Source organism: Camponotus vicinus, unplaced genomic scaffold (assembly GCF_025532165.1).
Source record: "Camponotus vicinus isolate PSW18456_S1 unplaced genomic scaffold, iyCamVici1.0 SCAF_1, whole genome shotgun sequence".
In the NCBI taxonomy this organism is placed as follows: Eukaryota; Metazoa; Arthropoda; class Insecta; order Hymenoptera; family Formicidae; genus Camponotus; species Camponotus vicinus.
The window spans coordinates 2,996,582-3,011,044 of NW_028141945.1; the positions used below are offsets into that span (position 1 = coordinate 2,996,582).

General features: G+C 37.3%; 1 protein-coding gene across 2 annotated transcripts in view; it reads left to right on the forward strand.

Moving 5' to 3' along the window:
* The first annotated feature begins 2,308 nt into the window (after nt 1-2,308).
* Nucleotides 2,309-14,463, forward strand: part of Sli (slit guidance ligand) — a 322,565-nt gene continuing 310,410 nt past the window's right edge. For both annotated transcript variants that reach the window (XM_083092293.1, XM_083092303.1), the window contains exon 1: nt 2,309-3,656. In XM_083092293.1, coding sequence (XP_082948419.1) covers nt 3,364-3,656 — 293 coding nt within the window. In that variant the 5' untranslated portion in view covers nt 2,309-3,363. The remainder of the gene's footprint in view (nt 3,657-14,463) is intronic.

The following is a 14,463-nucleotide window of genomic DNA, read 5'->3' on the forward strand; positions in this document are numbered from 1 at the left end:
AATATTATACGTGCGTAGTGTACACACCCTATCGGGGCCAGCTACTTTAACTGTACTCGACGTTGGATGATAGAGAGGAGAGGGAGTAAAAGGGAGGGGGAGGGAGTGAAAAGCAGGAAGGTGGAAGCATCCACTAGACGGTAGCGACTACTGCTAATCGAATTATCGATCCCTGTCCGCGTTCTCGAGGCGAATATTAGATTTTCCGCGAATTTTAATGTACGACGAAGCCCAACAGGCAGACTTCTTTTCCTCTTTTGGAGAACGTCAATGTGATAGTAAGCAAAAAGATTTATGTCGAAATAAATTTGCGGCGTCAAAATGTTGCTTTAATGACAATCGCATATGTCTTTTCCCGCATTTTTATTACAAAATAATTTTAAAATTAACAAATAATAATATCTAAAGTATGTTACAAAAATTAACAAATAATAGTATCTAAAATATACTACGAAAGTATATTACATATTTATAAAAACATGTGCATTATATTCAAGAATCTATCCTTGAAAAAAAAATATCGCAATTTATTGTTGCTTTTTTCCCTATGTTAATTGCTTATTTCAATAGATACGCTATGCATTATTCCGTATCGATGAAAGATCCGTTATTAAGCGATGTTATTCAATCGTGTAATTTTACAGCTTGAATATTAAAGTTGTTGTGTGAGTAATTTTATTAATTTTATATGAATTTAATACCACACATTTTTGCATTTGAAGAACGTAGTAAATTGTAATACATTCTTCTCGCGTTTCAAATAACACATTGAAAGACCATTATCGTAGAAATTGTGTATTTTGATAGCTTTTTCAATATTAAATGCGCGCGGTTGTTAAGTTAATTCGCGGTATAATGTTATAAATAAAAAATGTTTGAAAAATGTTACTTGAAAAAATTATTATAATAAAACTGTTAACATTTATACAACATATGATTCTATGCAATGTTAGAATACAGCTCTACGCGTGCTATCCATGTACAATATTATAATTCTTTTATTATTCTGGTATTATTATTATTATTATTACTATTATTACTATTATTATTATTATTATTATTATTATTATTATTATTATTATTATTATTATTATCATTATTATTATATATTAATTAATATATAATAGTAGTATTCTCAAAACATTTATCATAAATTATTACTTGCAAGGAGACATTAAATTTATACGATTTTAAAAAAAGTCTCGATTGTACTTTTTATTTTGAGACTATTTCCAGTCGCGACTTGTTCCTCCATCATATCGCTTAGCAAAGAGCTAGTTTATTACAAGTGAGTGATTTTTTCCTCCCTGCATACGTCGGATCTAATTTTAGGAGCTCGATAGCGATGCCGCAACGCATTTCTCTCTGAATGCGGAAGATTCCGGCCGCATTCTACTTTCAGGTGTCCGCAGGTAAAGATGAATCGCAGGAACGTACGAGGGAGGCACTTACGCGATGGATACATACATATACATACATGAGACATCGCGTAAGCGTGTTCAAGGCACGTTCCTTCGCGCAGAAACCGCGTGCGGTCGGGCGGTAGGAACAGGGATAGGTGGGAGGAGAGAGGGAGGGGGTTGGGAAGAAAAGCAGGAACCTCGGAAAATGTCAGAGAAAAATTCCAATATGCCTCGAAATTCTGGCGGCCGTGCATGGAATGCATCTGAGCCCCTTGATTGTGCTTCGGTAGCATATTTTTCTCGTACTTCCGATATTGCACCGGCGAGTTCTTCGCTTTATAACTGCGTGCGCCATTGAATCTCCGCTTTCCTCGATCCGTGCAAGGTGCGCCATGTGCGTCCACAAAGGACACGGAACTTTCTCCCCATTTGTACCTATATCAAGAGCAGTTTTTGCGATCCGTTTATTTTTCCTATGACCGAATGCAAGATATTTATTTCATTTAGATGTTATATCAAGCGTTTAACGAACCTCTGTCATAATTGATTTAAAGTTATAAATGATTATGAAATTTAAGCTTTTTTCTGTAAATATTTTTTTAATCTTGATGTATATACTTTGTTGCAGGTGATGCCTCTTCCCCGTATAAACTTCTTGGCCATTTCATCGATACATTTGAGCGGCTCGTTAATGCTAATAATGCCCATGTAAGAAATAATCGTTGACAACGTACCGATTATCCTCCATCCATTAACGCACTTGTTTCGTCTAGTGCATAATTTTGTCGTGTATTTATAATCCATCCGATCATTGCATACCGAACTGAAATCGATTCGACATCTAATATCATTGGCGTTATTTGAAACAGTAAATGATTGTCTACGCACCGCAAAGTATCGATAGAAGATCTTTTCGCGATACAAGCCACGTACCCACTCGGGTACGGTAGATCCTTGGCCGAAAACCAGCATCAAGATAAAGTCAGTGGGAGCTGTACCGCAGGATGCGCGGGAACGGGTGGTGCTGTTAGTGGTGGATAACAATTCGTTGAAGGAACCAGCGAGCGGCGAGAAAGGGGGCCACGGAAACGGCCCCCGAAAGGGCCCGCTGGATGGTCTAGCCTGCGAGCAACCATCGAGGAGACCTAGTCAACAAGAAGGTGAGAATATCCAAACGACCGAGACGCAGGACTCCGATACCGACTACGGTTCAGATCTGGCCGCGGTGGACACCGGGCTGGGATCGATCGACGAAGGTGTAGACCTCAATGAAAGGATCGGAAGCGAGAAAACAAAGCGGCCGCAAAGCCCCATAGTGTCGACGATCGACAACGCCGTCCCGATCTTGATACACTGCAAACGTCAACCGGAGGAACTCAACGGCGCAACCTTGGAGCTACAATCGACCGGTAATAATTCCGACGCGCGTTCGAAGCGTTCGGAAAAGGCGTTGGACGACGGCAACGACAACGGCAACGACGACGAGCAACCGGCAAGGAGAATCTGCGCTGCTCATCGGCACAGAGTGTCCTGTCACATAATACGAACCCACGCGGAGCCACCCTGCCGAAGAGACCGAAGCCGGCCTTGTCGTGTTCATGATCGCCGACGGAACTGCCCGAGAGGAAAATCGACGGAGAGACCAGAACACCGGAATCTGAGATACCACGATCCGGAGAACGCCATCATTCGATTAGAACAGGATCCGATACTTCGTCCAGTGCGCATCCTCGGTTGCCCTCCAACGGAGGATCAGGAGATATCTTCCTTTCTGGAGCCAGCTGGGCCTAGTTACGTCTACCCGGGCATCAACGTGAGTCAGTTCGCCGGCGGTGAGCCGTCCTGTTTCGCTCAGCACAATCCAGACAATATTCTGCCCAAGAGCCGCGCCGGCAACATCGCCAGATTCCTCGACGGGCCGAATCGCGCCGTGAAGGACATCAATCGCAAGATCCTGGCGATGGCGCGTGCCATGACGCCCGCCTGGTCGCTACGTCTGCTCGGCGTCAGCTGCGGCTCCGTAGTTTGCGCCTGGGGACTTTTGCTAATATTATCCGTGCTCGGTGGCGGCGCCTCGCATGGCACCGGGATCGGTAGTTTCGGCCTCGGTAGTATGACGGGTACGATGGACGATTTGAATCCAATCAGGTGTCCTTGGGCATGCACGTGCGGCGGACAAGAGGTCGATTGCTCTTATCGCGGCCTGACGCAAATACCTGGTGACCTGGCGAGCTTGCTCATCGCGGAAAAACTGTAAGTAATTATTATAATTTTGAGAGTGCATGATATGATTGTGCTTATAAAAAACATTTGTATAATATGCATTAATGTGTATGTTTGCGTGTGAAAGATGAACTCTTTCATAAAATAATTTCACTTAAACACGCGTTGTCTTCAAAGAAAAGACAACAATTTGACTTTCTGGTCTTGTTTAAGTATTGATTTTCTAAAAACAAAAGCTACTAAAAATATCTAAACGTAATAATTATTTCACTTATAACATTACATATAATTGGAACGTCGGTACTATAATTATGCGAGAGCAAAATTAACCGAAGATTTAATTTGTGTAACTATAGTTTTTAGTTTCTCGAGAAATCGTCAATGATTTCAATCGTGTCGAATTAACGTCTCATTTAAAAATTTTAAGTGGGAAATTTTTATTTGACTTTTCGAAGATTAATTTGGAATACGGGACAAGTGGACTCAACGCGTAAATTTCGAAATATTACGCCATGATTCCAAAGCATATTCATGCATAATAACGCGCGTGTGTTTCAGTTATATAATTGACGTTTTTTAACATTCGCGTTTTTCGGTTTCGATACATGACGAGCCGTAGCACTACGCTGCAGATATTTTCAGTTTATTTATAAATCAACTGGAAATCTAAATTCGTGTTTGCTTTCGAGAGAGACTGTCTCGAAATATCGTTGGTCAAATAATCGATATGGCGATAAAAAAAATCGACTCGCCTGTGCGGATCGTAGCGTTCACTTCGTTATTCGCAATCCATTCCTTCGGAAAACAATCCACATCGTCTTTTTTGCAAGGCAACTGCTACATAATGAACGTTGGCTTCTGTCGCGGCTCAATATGTTCCTTTCGCTCGTGTATTTGTATATGCGTACTTAATTGAACCAAATTTAACGGCGAACACCGCGAAAAATTCAACGGCGGAGCTTTTCGAGTGTCATGATATTTGCATATTTTTATCGAATCGAGATACCGAAGTAACGACTGTTTAACAACTGCGCGCTCTTGTTGCCGGTTGGGACAGAAGGTAATGCAATAAAAATGGGAGGCAATAATATACATTACAGTCGGCAATAGAAGGAGATATAAAGAATGCCTTACGTTCTCCCGAAGAATTCTCAGAAATATTGCAGTGCTCCCTTTTTACCAATAATACTGTCTCGAATATTATAGTACCACGCACATCCGCACATTGCGCTCAATAATGTCTCGGTATATTTATATTGATTTGACGCGAAATAGGTATCCCGATTTTCGGGTAAGCAATATTGTCAGGAGTCCATAGAATGAACATGCTTTGTTTCTGCTTTACGCAATCTGCGCAATTCAAATAAAAGCACCGACATTCATTGAAATGATGTATTAACTCTTTATCGGATCTTTATTTACCGATGCAATATTGCACAATTTGCGAGAAACGTTATTTACTTTTTTTCGTATTGTATATTTTCAGTGAGATATTACAATGTCATGATCATAATTAAATCAATAGTAAATAAGGTAATAATAAAACCCGGGTAAATATTTAATGAATGCAATATGAATTTTGATGTATGTATTGTCTGAGTGTTTGCTTATACGTAGATATTTAAAATCAGTCTCGTAGACTAATTGAGTTATAAAAAATACGTGCGCTCAATCTCAATTTCCTTATCATATTTTTTTTCCGAGAATAGACGATCTCGACATCACATGTCGATAAATCCGTGCGTGATGTTCAATGTAGATATATTAACGGCTTTTGATTAGCATATGATTAATATGCCGTAGATGAACGTAGAGAGATACCAGGAATAATTAAATCCTCGAAATACATTGACACGCGATAACTCATCGTGGATGCACGAAGAACCTATCTTGAAAATACCATTGACTCGAAACACGAAACAGCTGCCGAATCGACAGACGACGTCTTTTTACGCGAGATTACGAACGCCTAATGTGTTGGCGCGAGCCACGAAATTCATTACGTCTTGTAAGCACGGACCGCTCGTATCTCAAAGAATATGCGTGCGCGTGTCCTGCCTGTAAATTAAATTCACAACTCAAATCGAGCATCGCGACTATGACACATCGCGTTAAAATGCGCGTACGATATTGATGTTAAATATTAACATGTTTTTTTATTCGTACGCCGGACGATCGCGCGTGAATATATTATTTGCGTACTATTATGTAGATGCACGTGCGTTTTTTGAAATTTGTTGAAACCGTCGGATCGATACCGATATAATTGGCTCGAAATATATATTTGACGCAGATATATTGCAGATACGTCGCGTAATATATCTGGAACATCGACGTATGGATACCACTAACACAATACGTTATAATTTAACTAAAAAAGAAGTAAAAATACGTAAGATATGTAAATCGCATAGAAGGAATTTATAGTAGCGTTGCTCTAGCTTACATTATCACATTTAAACCACTATCGAGAATGCATGATATCGGTACTTACGATCGATGCCAGAGCGAGCTCTCGAAATGAGATTAATGACTGCAGTCAATATGCTTGTATGAAAGTGACGTGATTGATAGCAAGCATGTATAAAGTAAGACTACGAATACGGCGAGCGAAAAGATTCGAGAGACGGGCGGTGAACGGAAATACTATGGTATAAAAGTAACGTCATTTATTTTTACATTCCTTTTACTAAAACTGTTAACATCCAATAATTCCTATCAATTTTATTAAAATTTTACACATATACACATATTTTATTAAAATCTTACATATATATTACATATATCTTACATATATCTATCATATTTTATTAAAATCTTATCTTTTACTTACATTTCAATATTTATTATATAATAACACAAGAGATAATTAAAATATCACTTCACCCATATAAAGATTTTTGGGTAATATATTCTTAAATTTTTAAAATACACATTCTCTATGTTTTCCATATCAATTTATGTTCCTAAATTCGCGTTAATCAATGAAGCTATAATAAACGTCGGCACAAAATCATCAACTACAGGAGACGGGCGATATAGATGAGCCACTTTGATCACTATCCAACTGAGAATCACTGTTTATACCTGTTCACCCGCAGCGAGTCGATCTTGGGATAATTAGGAACCCAAGGCAACTAGATTTCCCTCTTCATAGCCAACCCTATCTAAATCCGTAGCCTGCAGATGGCTAAACGTTCCCATGTTATACATGAGTATACATTGATTGGTGTCACTACCAGCCATACCTTGCTATCAGTAGTTCGAATAAATCTCCGGGGACGGTTCTAAGCTATGATGTACATGATCTAACACGCCTGAGGAAGATCCTGGTAGAGTGTATATCGATATATCGCGCACAAATATATTCAATATTATATGTGGTGAATTAAATTATTATCTTGATTACATCAAGTTCATAATTATGTTATGCATTAACAGGATTTTCTATAATAATATTTCATGACACGTTATTATGATCATATAATGATCATGTCATGTGAAATTTATCAATTGATATCAATCGGTTATAATATAATTTCGAAAACAAGGAATATATATATATATATATATATATATATATATATATATCCTAGTACTAAATTAAGAAATATTCTTTCTACGTGACATGATATTTTTTTATTATATTTTTATTATATTTTTATTATATTATTATATTACTGTAAAAATATTTTTTACAATAATATTGAATAATTTTCAATAAAATTTTACTTTAAGGGGAATATTGATAAAATAATACAATAGTAATTCTATTTTAATTTTATTTTTAATCATTAGCGACAAATCTAAACTTTATTTTATCGCCCTGTTTATATCCAAAATTTTTTTGTCGTTTCTCCATTTTTTAAATAAAATAATGTGTCGACGATTAACATAACATATTCTTTCTCGCTTCGAAACAACCATTCAGAAATTCACAAATATATAGGAGCTCGAGATCGACGCCGCACTTTGCTTCCGGCAACGTTCTGCTTTCATGAGTGGAGCACGCCGTTGTATAATAGTCGTACGTCTACGCGATATCGCCTGCACTTATGATTTTTCGATTAAGCTACGTAAACAGAGTACACGGTAAGCTAAACATCTGCCAGCGCGGGCCGAGTGTTTGGGCAAGGCTCCGATACGTTCAGCCAACTAACATTGAACGAACTGACGTCCGTAAAGTAACGTCCTACATTCAGTTCACCTCGACTTGTAGCTACCGCACTACGATGCAGTAAATATTAAAATCGACACGTGTGGCAGCCATTTTGTTGATCCACCACCATTCCCGATATTTACGTTTTCCAACCGCTTGTAAGCCAGATTTTACCGACTATCTTCATGCCCGCTCGCTAAATACATATTTTCCTGTCAGTATCGTTCCATTATATTTACACAATCGCAGAAAATATTGTCGAGTTAATTTTACGTGTCAATTATAATTTCGGAGTGGAACTGCCGATTATACATTATCGACAAATATATCTCATATTTCCATTATTTTCAGATTAATTCAAAAATCTATAACAATGTGAAGATATCATAATATTATATTACATGATAATACTTGCAGATTTGTTATTAAAATATATATAGCTTTGTAAAGATATAATCTAATATACCAACTGAATATCGAAAAACGATTTTTCATAATTTCGGAAAAATTGCTCTTAATTTAATAATAAAATATTTGAAAAATCGCTCGTTCTTGTAATATGACCGTTACAAAACTCGTGGAACATATTACATTACAATTACACAGACCCTGGAAATGTAACAAAATTAATTTATTAGAAACATTTTAATGTAATTCTGTAAAATCAGAAATTTCTATTCTTGTGACATTTCTGAATCAAAACATTAAAATTATGTTCTTGTACCATTCCACTTTGTGAAACTTCAAATATAAGAAAACGGTGGAAATTCATGAAATGAAGGTGGTACGCATTTCAACTTAATTAAGAAATTCCAAGCGTACACTTTTTTAGTCCAGTCGCGTACCGCTGGCGAATTGTTAAAGTCAGTGACCCTCATGACGATCAATGATTTTAATTAGAATTTTTTTACGTGCAATCCCATGTTTCGCGACGTGTGAAATCGGGTAAGATATGTAGCCGGTTCCCTTCAAATTCCTCGAGTGCAATGCAGTGATCCGCATAGTTGCTCGCGCGGCGTGAAACTACCATGTTCGCTTTACGCGTTACACGAAATGGGAAATGTGAGAAAGTGATATACATGGCGTTTCGATAGTACTGCAGTGCGGTATGATGATATTCTATTCTGGATTAAGCTAAAACCGAAATGAAATTTGACTACTCTCAATTTCTTGAAAAATGATAATAATTCTAAAACGTCTTTATTATTATTAATATTATATAATTTCTTGCAGAAATTGAAAGTTTTTTAAATTAATTAGAAGTTTTTTAATTGGTGTAATTAACAATCGTGTAAAGCGTCCGATCTACGGGTATAAAAATATTAATAATATATTATATATTTATTACTAACAATTTCACATCGCGATCAATTTTATCGGAAAACAACTCGATTTCGGAGACTTTCAACGAATGCGAAATAACATTCTCGAGACGGTTGCGGAAATGCGGTAGGAATCGTCGGATATTCTGTACTTTATAACGCTTTGCTACAGAAGTTACGACGATGAGATCACGTCGCGTCAAGGGTTACACAAATATTTTCATTTTGACGTTCGCGCGTTGCGGCTTTAGGACTTTTCTGCCGTATGAGAGAGAGAAAGAGAGACAGAGAGTAAGACAGAGAGATAGAGATCGCTCACAAAATCGTTTATAAGCGCCCGGCAATTTTGAAGCGTAGCGACGAAGCACCGTCTACGGAAAACGCAGTTGGCGGTTTCCATCACGCAGTTATTTGGGTTACCTCACCGACATCGCGCATAATAGGTACGCTATAGTATATGGTGAGAGCGTGTATAGCAGGGATGGTAGGGGCTGCGGCGTTTTGCTGCCGCAGTACGGGGGTAGACGATGCGACGCGGCGCGAGGGGTTAACGCGAATATTTTACGGCACCTTCGGGCGAATCCCTCACGTACTTTAATTTAGACTCATACGCGAAAAAGTGGAGTCGGCCGACACATAGATCGGACACATGCATCCTTAGATCCGCGAAATATAAAATGCAATAACGTTCCGCCAAGTTCGCCAGGATGAGCAGACCAACTTTAAGCGGCGCACAGTGTTAAAAGCATACCGAGATTCCGGCTGAATATTTATGCGGACGAAAGATTTCCCACTCAGGGTGTGAATTTTTTTTTAATTCCGTGAGCTGTGAAGATGTGCCGGTTGATTTATCTCGAATAATACTACTTTTCCAATGGATTAATAATAATTGCCACATTCGAAGGAAACATACATCATTTTTGATTAGAATGCAGAGAATTGTTAAATATAATAAATTTTTTAAAGTTTTTTGGTTATAATATAATAAATTTTTTAGTGTATTTTTTAGTTAAATATTATTGACACATTTTATATTTTGATACAAAAAGAAATTCAAATGTTGCAATCAAGAACGCTAATAATCGCAAATATTAATTCCATGAGTTATTCCAGCGCGTTCAAACAAATAGCGGCTTCTCATAGAATATTGACCGTTCATTCTTTTCACGACGTTAACTACCTTTCAAGTTCATCGAGACTCTCAAAAACTTGGAAACTCTGAGGGATTTTCAAAACTTTAAGAACTTTTCAAAACTTGCAAAGTACTATCGAGACACTTCAAGACCTTGAAATTTTTTAAAAATGCTTTCAGTATTTTATTCCTTTTAGTTTTATGCCATAAATTGGATATGATCGGTATCTCATAATTTCTATTGATTAACCGACGACATTCTTTTTAAAATACATCAAAATGCATTAGTGAAGCTATGTCTAGCTGTCAGAGTCTGTCAATATTATAATTAATCCGACCATCGATAATTAACTCAATGATAAACGAGGTGTCGGAGAAATGATTTGTATAATTATTTATAATAACACACCAATCTGTCGTGCGTAACGCGCTTTTGCTGGTGTACGCATCAACAAAACAATTAATCATCACTCCAACAACAATTACAGACGATTACAGTGCGGATCGATCGAGATATATTGTAATTAGTATACCAACAGCGCCTTGCTGCGGGTACAGTATTTGCAAAAAGTATATTGTCGATGTCCATGTTGAATATAATATAATAATTTCGAATCATGAATTTATAAATTATTACTTTTATTACTGGTTTTTTGCAGTAATTAGAAGTTTGTATAGAAATTATTTATTAAATTTTGACAAATATTTCACGTTTCTAAATTAATTTATTATTTTTAGAAAAATATGTTTAAAATAATGTTTAATAGAAATAATTAGATTAATGCAAAATAATATATTATCGTTGTATTGCATAATGTACGAGCAAATCGATACGACGCATTCATACGCGACTTCTCACATTGCGAGTACGCTCTTTTTCATTATTGTCTGCATTGAATATGTGTATATATATGTATATATATATATATATATATTATTCACACACATACATACATATATACATGGAAGAGTGCACTTTCTATCGAAACCCGCGAAAGTTCCATTAGACGTTGTGCAGCTTCTATCGGAATTCAGGAAGGGTGTCGATATGTCTGGGCGTAACGATTTTCTACCTGGTTCTGCTCGATCCATTCTGACAGCGGAATTAATGGCTTTCCCGGACGTGAAAGTGCGCAGGTCAAACAAAGAATTATTTGGGAAAGGGTTGGTTGCATTTTTTCACGTTGTCGGATCTTGCACACACCTTCGACTTTCCATCAGATATTGTCCCGTTGGCCACCCTCGCGGTGAAAAATTGCGGCTATCTATTTTCGGATCAAGTGGAGAGGCTACGGAAATTACATTTTTATTGCATTTTATTGCGTTGTTCGGAAGTGTATAGCACTATTTCTGATAGTATATTACATGTGTGTCCATGCCAGATGCAATTGAGCTCTTGTAGCTCAAAATAATTCAAGCGCCTGTTTTATCCGTCCTTCGTAATCCCAACATTACATTTTATTTTCGAAATGGTAGTTTTTAACTTATACATTCGTTTATATAATATTTTATTAATATACATAAAACGATAAAAACAAATATTAAAATCGTAAATAATTAACATAGAAAATGTAAAAGATACTTGTGGAATTTTTTTTCAAAACCATTTGCTTTTTGCTAAAATCTTTTTTATTGCTTTGCTGCATCACGTCTAATTATTTTATAACCCAAGTTAAGTTTGCTCGTAACATTATTTTTTATTATCTTCATCCATGCAATTAATATGCGCTCATTAAACGTTTAAAATGAAACAATACGAGACATTTTTACGACGATATACGATAAAGGGATGAGCGATCCATTTTAACGCAAAAATTAATGGCTTTACCCGACAAGAAGGCGCGTAGGTCAAGCAATGAATTACTTGTGAAAGGAGTCGCCGCATTTTTTCACGTTTCACGATCTCCTCCATTTCCGACATAATAGCATCCCCGCTGAGCGGTTTTCGGACGCGGCCTCCTTGGGTCGATTACGTGTTGGTATTATTATAGTATTCGCGGTTGCGGTAAGTTTTGGAAGAGCGGCTTTTTGAATTAATTATCACACATGGTGGATTCAGTCGCGTGGCACGTGACCATGCATTGACGGTCGACATTCTCGAATTTGCAGAATATTGTATTCGTCCCGCGTCCATTGCTACATGTATGCACGGGCACGTTTCCAAAATTCGATGGCTGCCGCAAACTCCACATCTGTCTTCCGTTCTGCGGAATGCTTTACAAGTTCACAACCCGTATATCTAGTATATGCATCTCGAGAAACTTTGAAAGTAACTATACTCCTGTGATAAATTGATATAATACGAGAAGAAAAAAGAGAAAAAAGAAAGATATAAAAATTCTTAAGAGAAAATATATATTCTGATTTAAAAGAATTTTCGTATTTTTTTGATATAAAAAAATAAAAGTACATTTTGTATATTTCAATATTTGTATATTCAATATTATATTATAAACATTTAAAATGTACCATTTAAAACGATTTATGATAATACTTTGATACCTATAGATATATTGAATATTTTATGAGGAATAAAACTTCTAATTTGACGCAAATTATACTTTATTCTTAATGAATGTCCATAAATGAGAATAATTTCATCGTCGCTCTAATTAAATCGCTTTTAAGGGGAGACTCGATTATCAAAGCCGGCCTAACGATCGTCATTACGAGAGATTATATTCCAAAAGTAATATAATAAAGAATTGATGCAACCGCGATCGCTTTACGCCAATGATGAAGACTTTCGCCGCAGTCTGCGCCAGATTGTCGATAAATCAGAATTAAGGCTTAGACATCTTATACGGTCGATTTAACCAAACGACGTTGATCTGAGCATAGGGTCTCCGTTGTCAATAGATAAATCTCCGTTTAGATGCCGCCCATTGTCGGCGGATTATGCGCCCATAGTTGATTCCGACTGGCTTCCATGGACCCAAACGGAGGTCGCGTCGAGATCAGAAGATTTCGAATTTTCAATCGGAAAACCTGTTGAAGGGTAAAAGCGACGACTCTCTGGAGTGGACGATTTTGTGGGATTATCAGACGAGCGATTCAAAAATAACCTTAATGATGGCCAGTATATTCTATTTCCTTGAAGAGATTACTTTTCTCTTTATGTCTTTATACTTGTGCTTTTGTCGCTCGTACTGATTTTTCATATTGATCGAATGTTCCGCGGATATTGGTCCGCTTTATGACATATAACATTATGGAAAAAAAAGTATAATAAACAGAGATGCGAAGAGCATCAGTCATCCATTGTAAATTATATTCAGAGTCTGGAAATAATGCATCTGAAAATAATTAACATGATCTCCCATTATCTCGCAATAATAAATCTCTACAAAAAAAAATAAAAATTGAAAAATAATAAAATAGAATGTACGTGCTTTATCGATATTTCGAAGAGAAATTAATCGCAATATGTAAAAAATTAAATGCAAGTAGTATTAATTAATTAAATGAAAGTAGTATTAATTAATAACGATGTATGCCATAGTTTGACATTGTAACGAACTAGATTAAAATTTTTCTAATGAAAAATATGACAAGTATTAAAACGAGTATACAATTAAGCAAACATCATGTGAAATGACTTCTTAAAAAAAATTTCCATTCCCATGACGACGTTTATCTCACGCATTCGTTTAATAAAGCAATTCGACCGTCAAGAGAGGATTCGCCTCTTCAGACGTGCTCTCGTATACTTCTGCTCTCTTAATTTTCCTGCCCACCGCCCGGAATCCTTGACGGTCCCCGGAGTACTCGACAAACGAATTTTTCGAGGAATGTCTGTAATCTCGACGATATGTCGGCAGACACCGCGAACATAAATAACAGCCAGCGGGATAGCGTACGACACGTCGCGTTTTCACCGCGAAACACGCCCTTGGATTTTTGGGTCGTGTCCTCTACCCCGGGAAGCGAAATTCTACCGCGTCTGCCTCGAGAAACATGAATCACGTGGCACATGTAAATGAAAAGGTGCGCGCACGTGTGGGGGGTGGACGCTACCTTCAAAAGGTCGTAAGTGCCGCGACTACGAAAGGAAGGGCGACTGAGTGAAGAAGAGAGGAGAAGGCGTGCTTGGTGTGTTGTACGCGGTCTGTCGGGAATTCTTTTTCTACGGGACGGCCACGCAAGTGCGGCGAAAACGTTGTTGCGGCTGCCTCGGTCGCCGAAATTTATTACAGCGTCACGTTACAAGCTTACTCGAGGGAA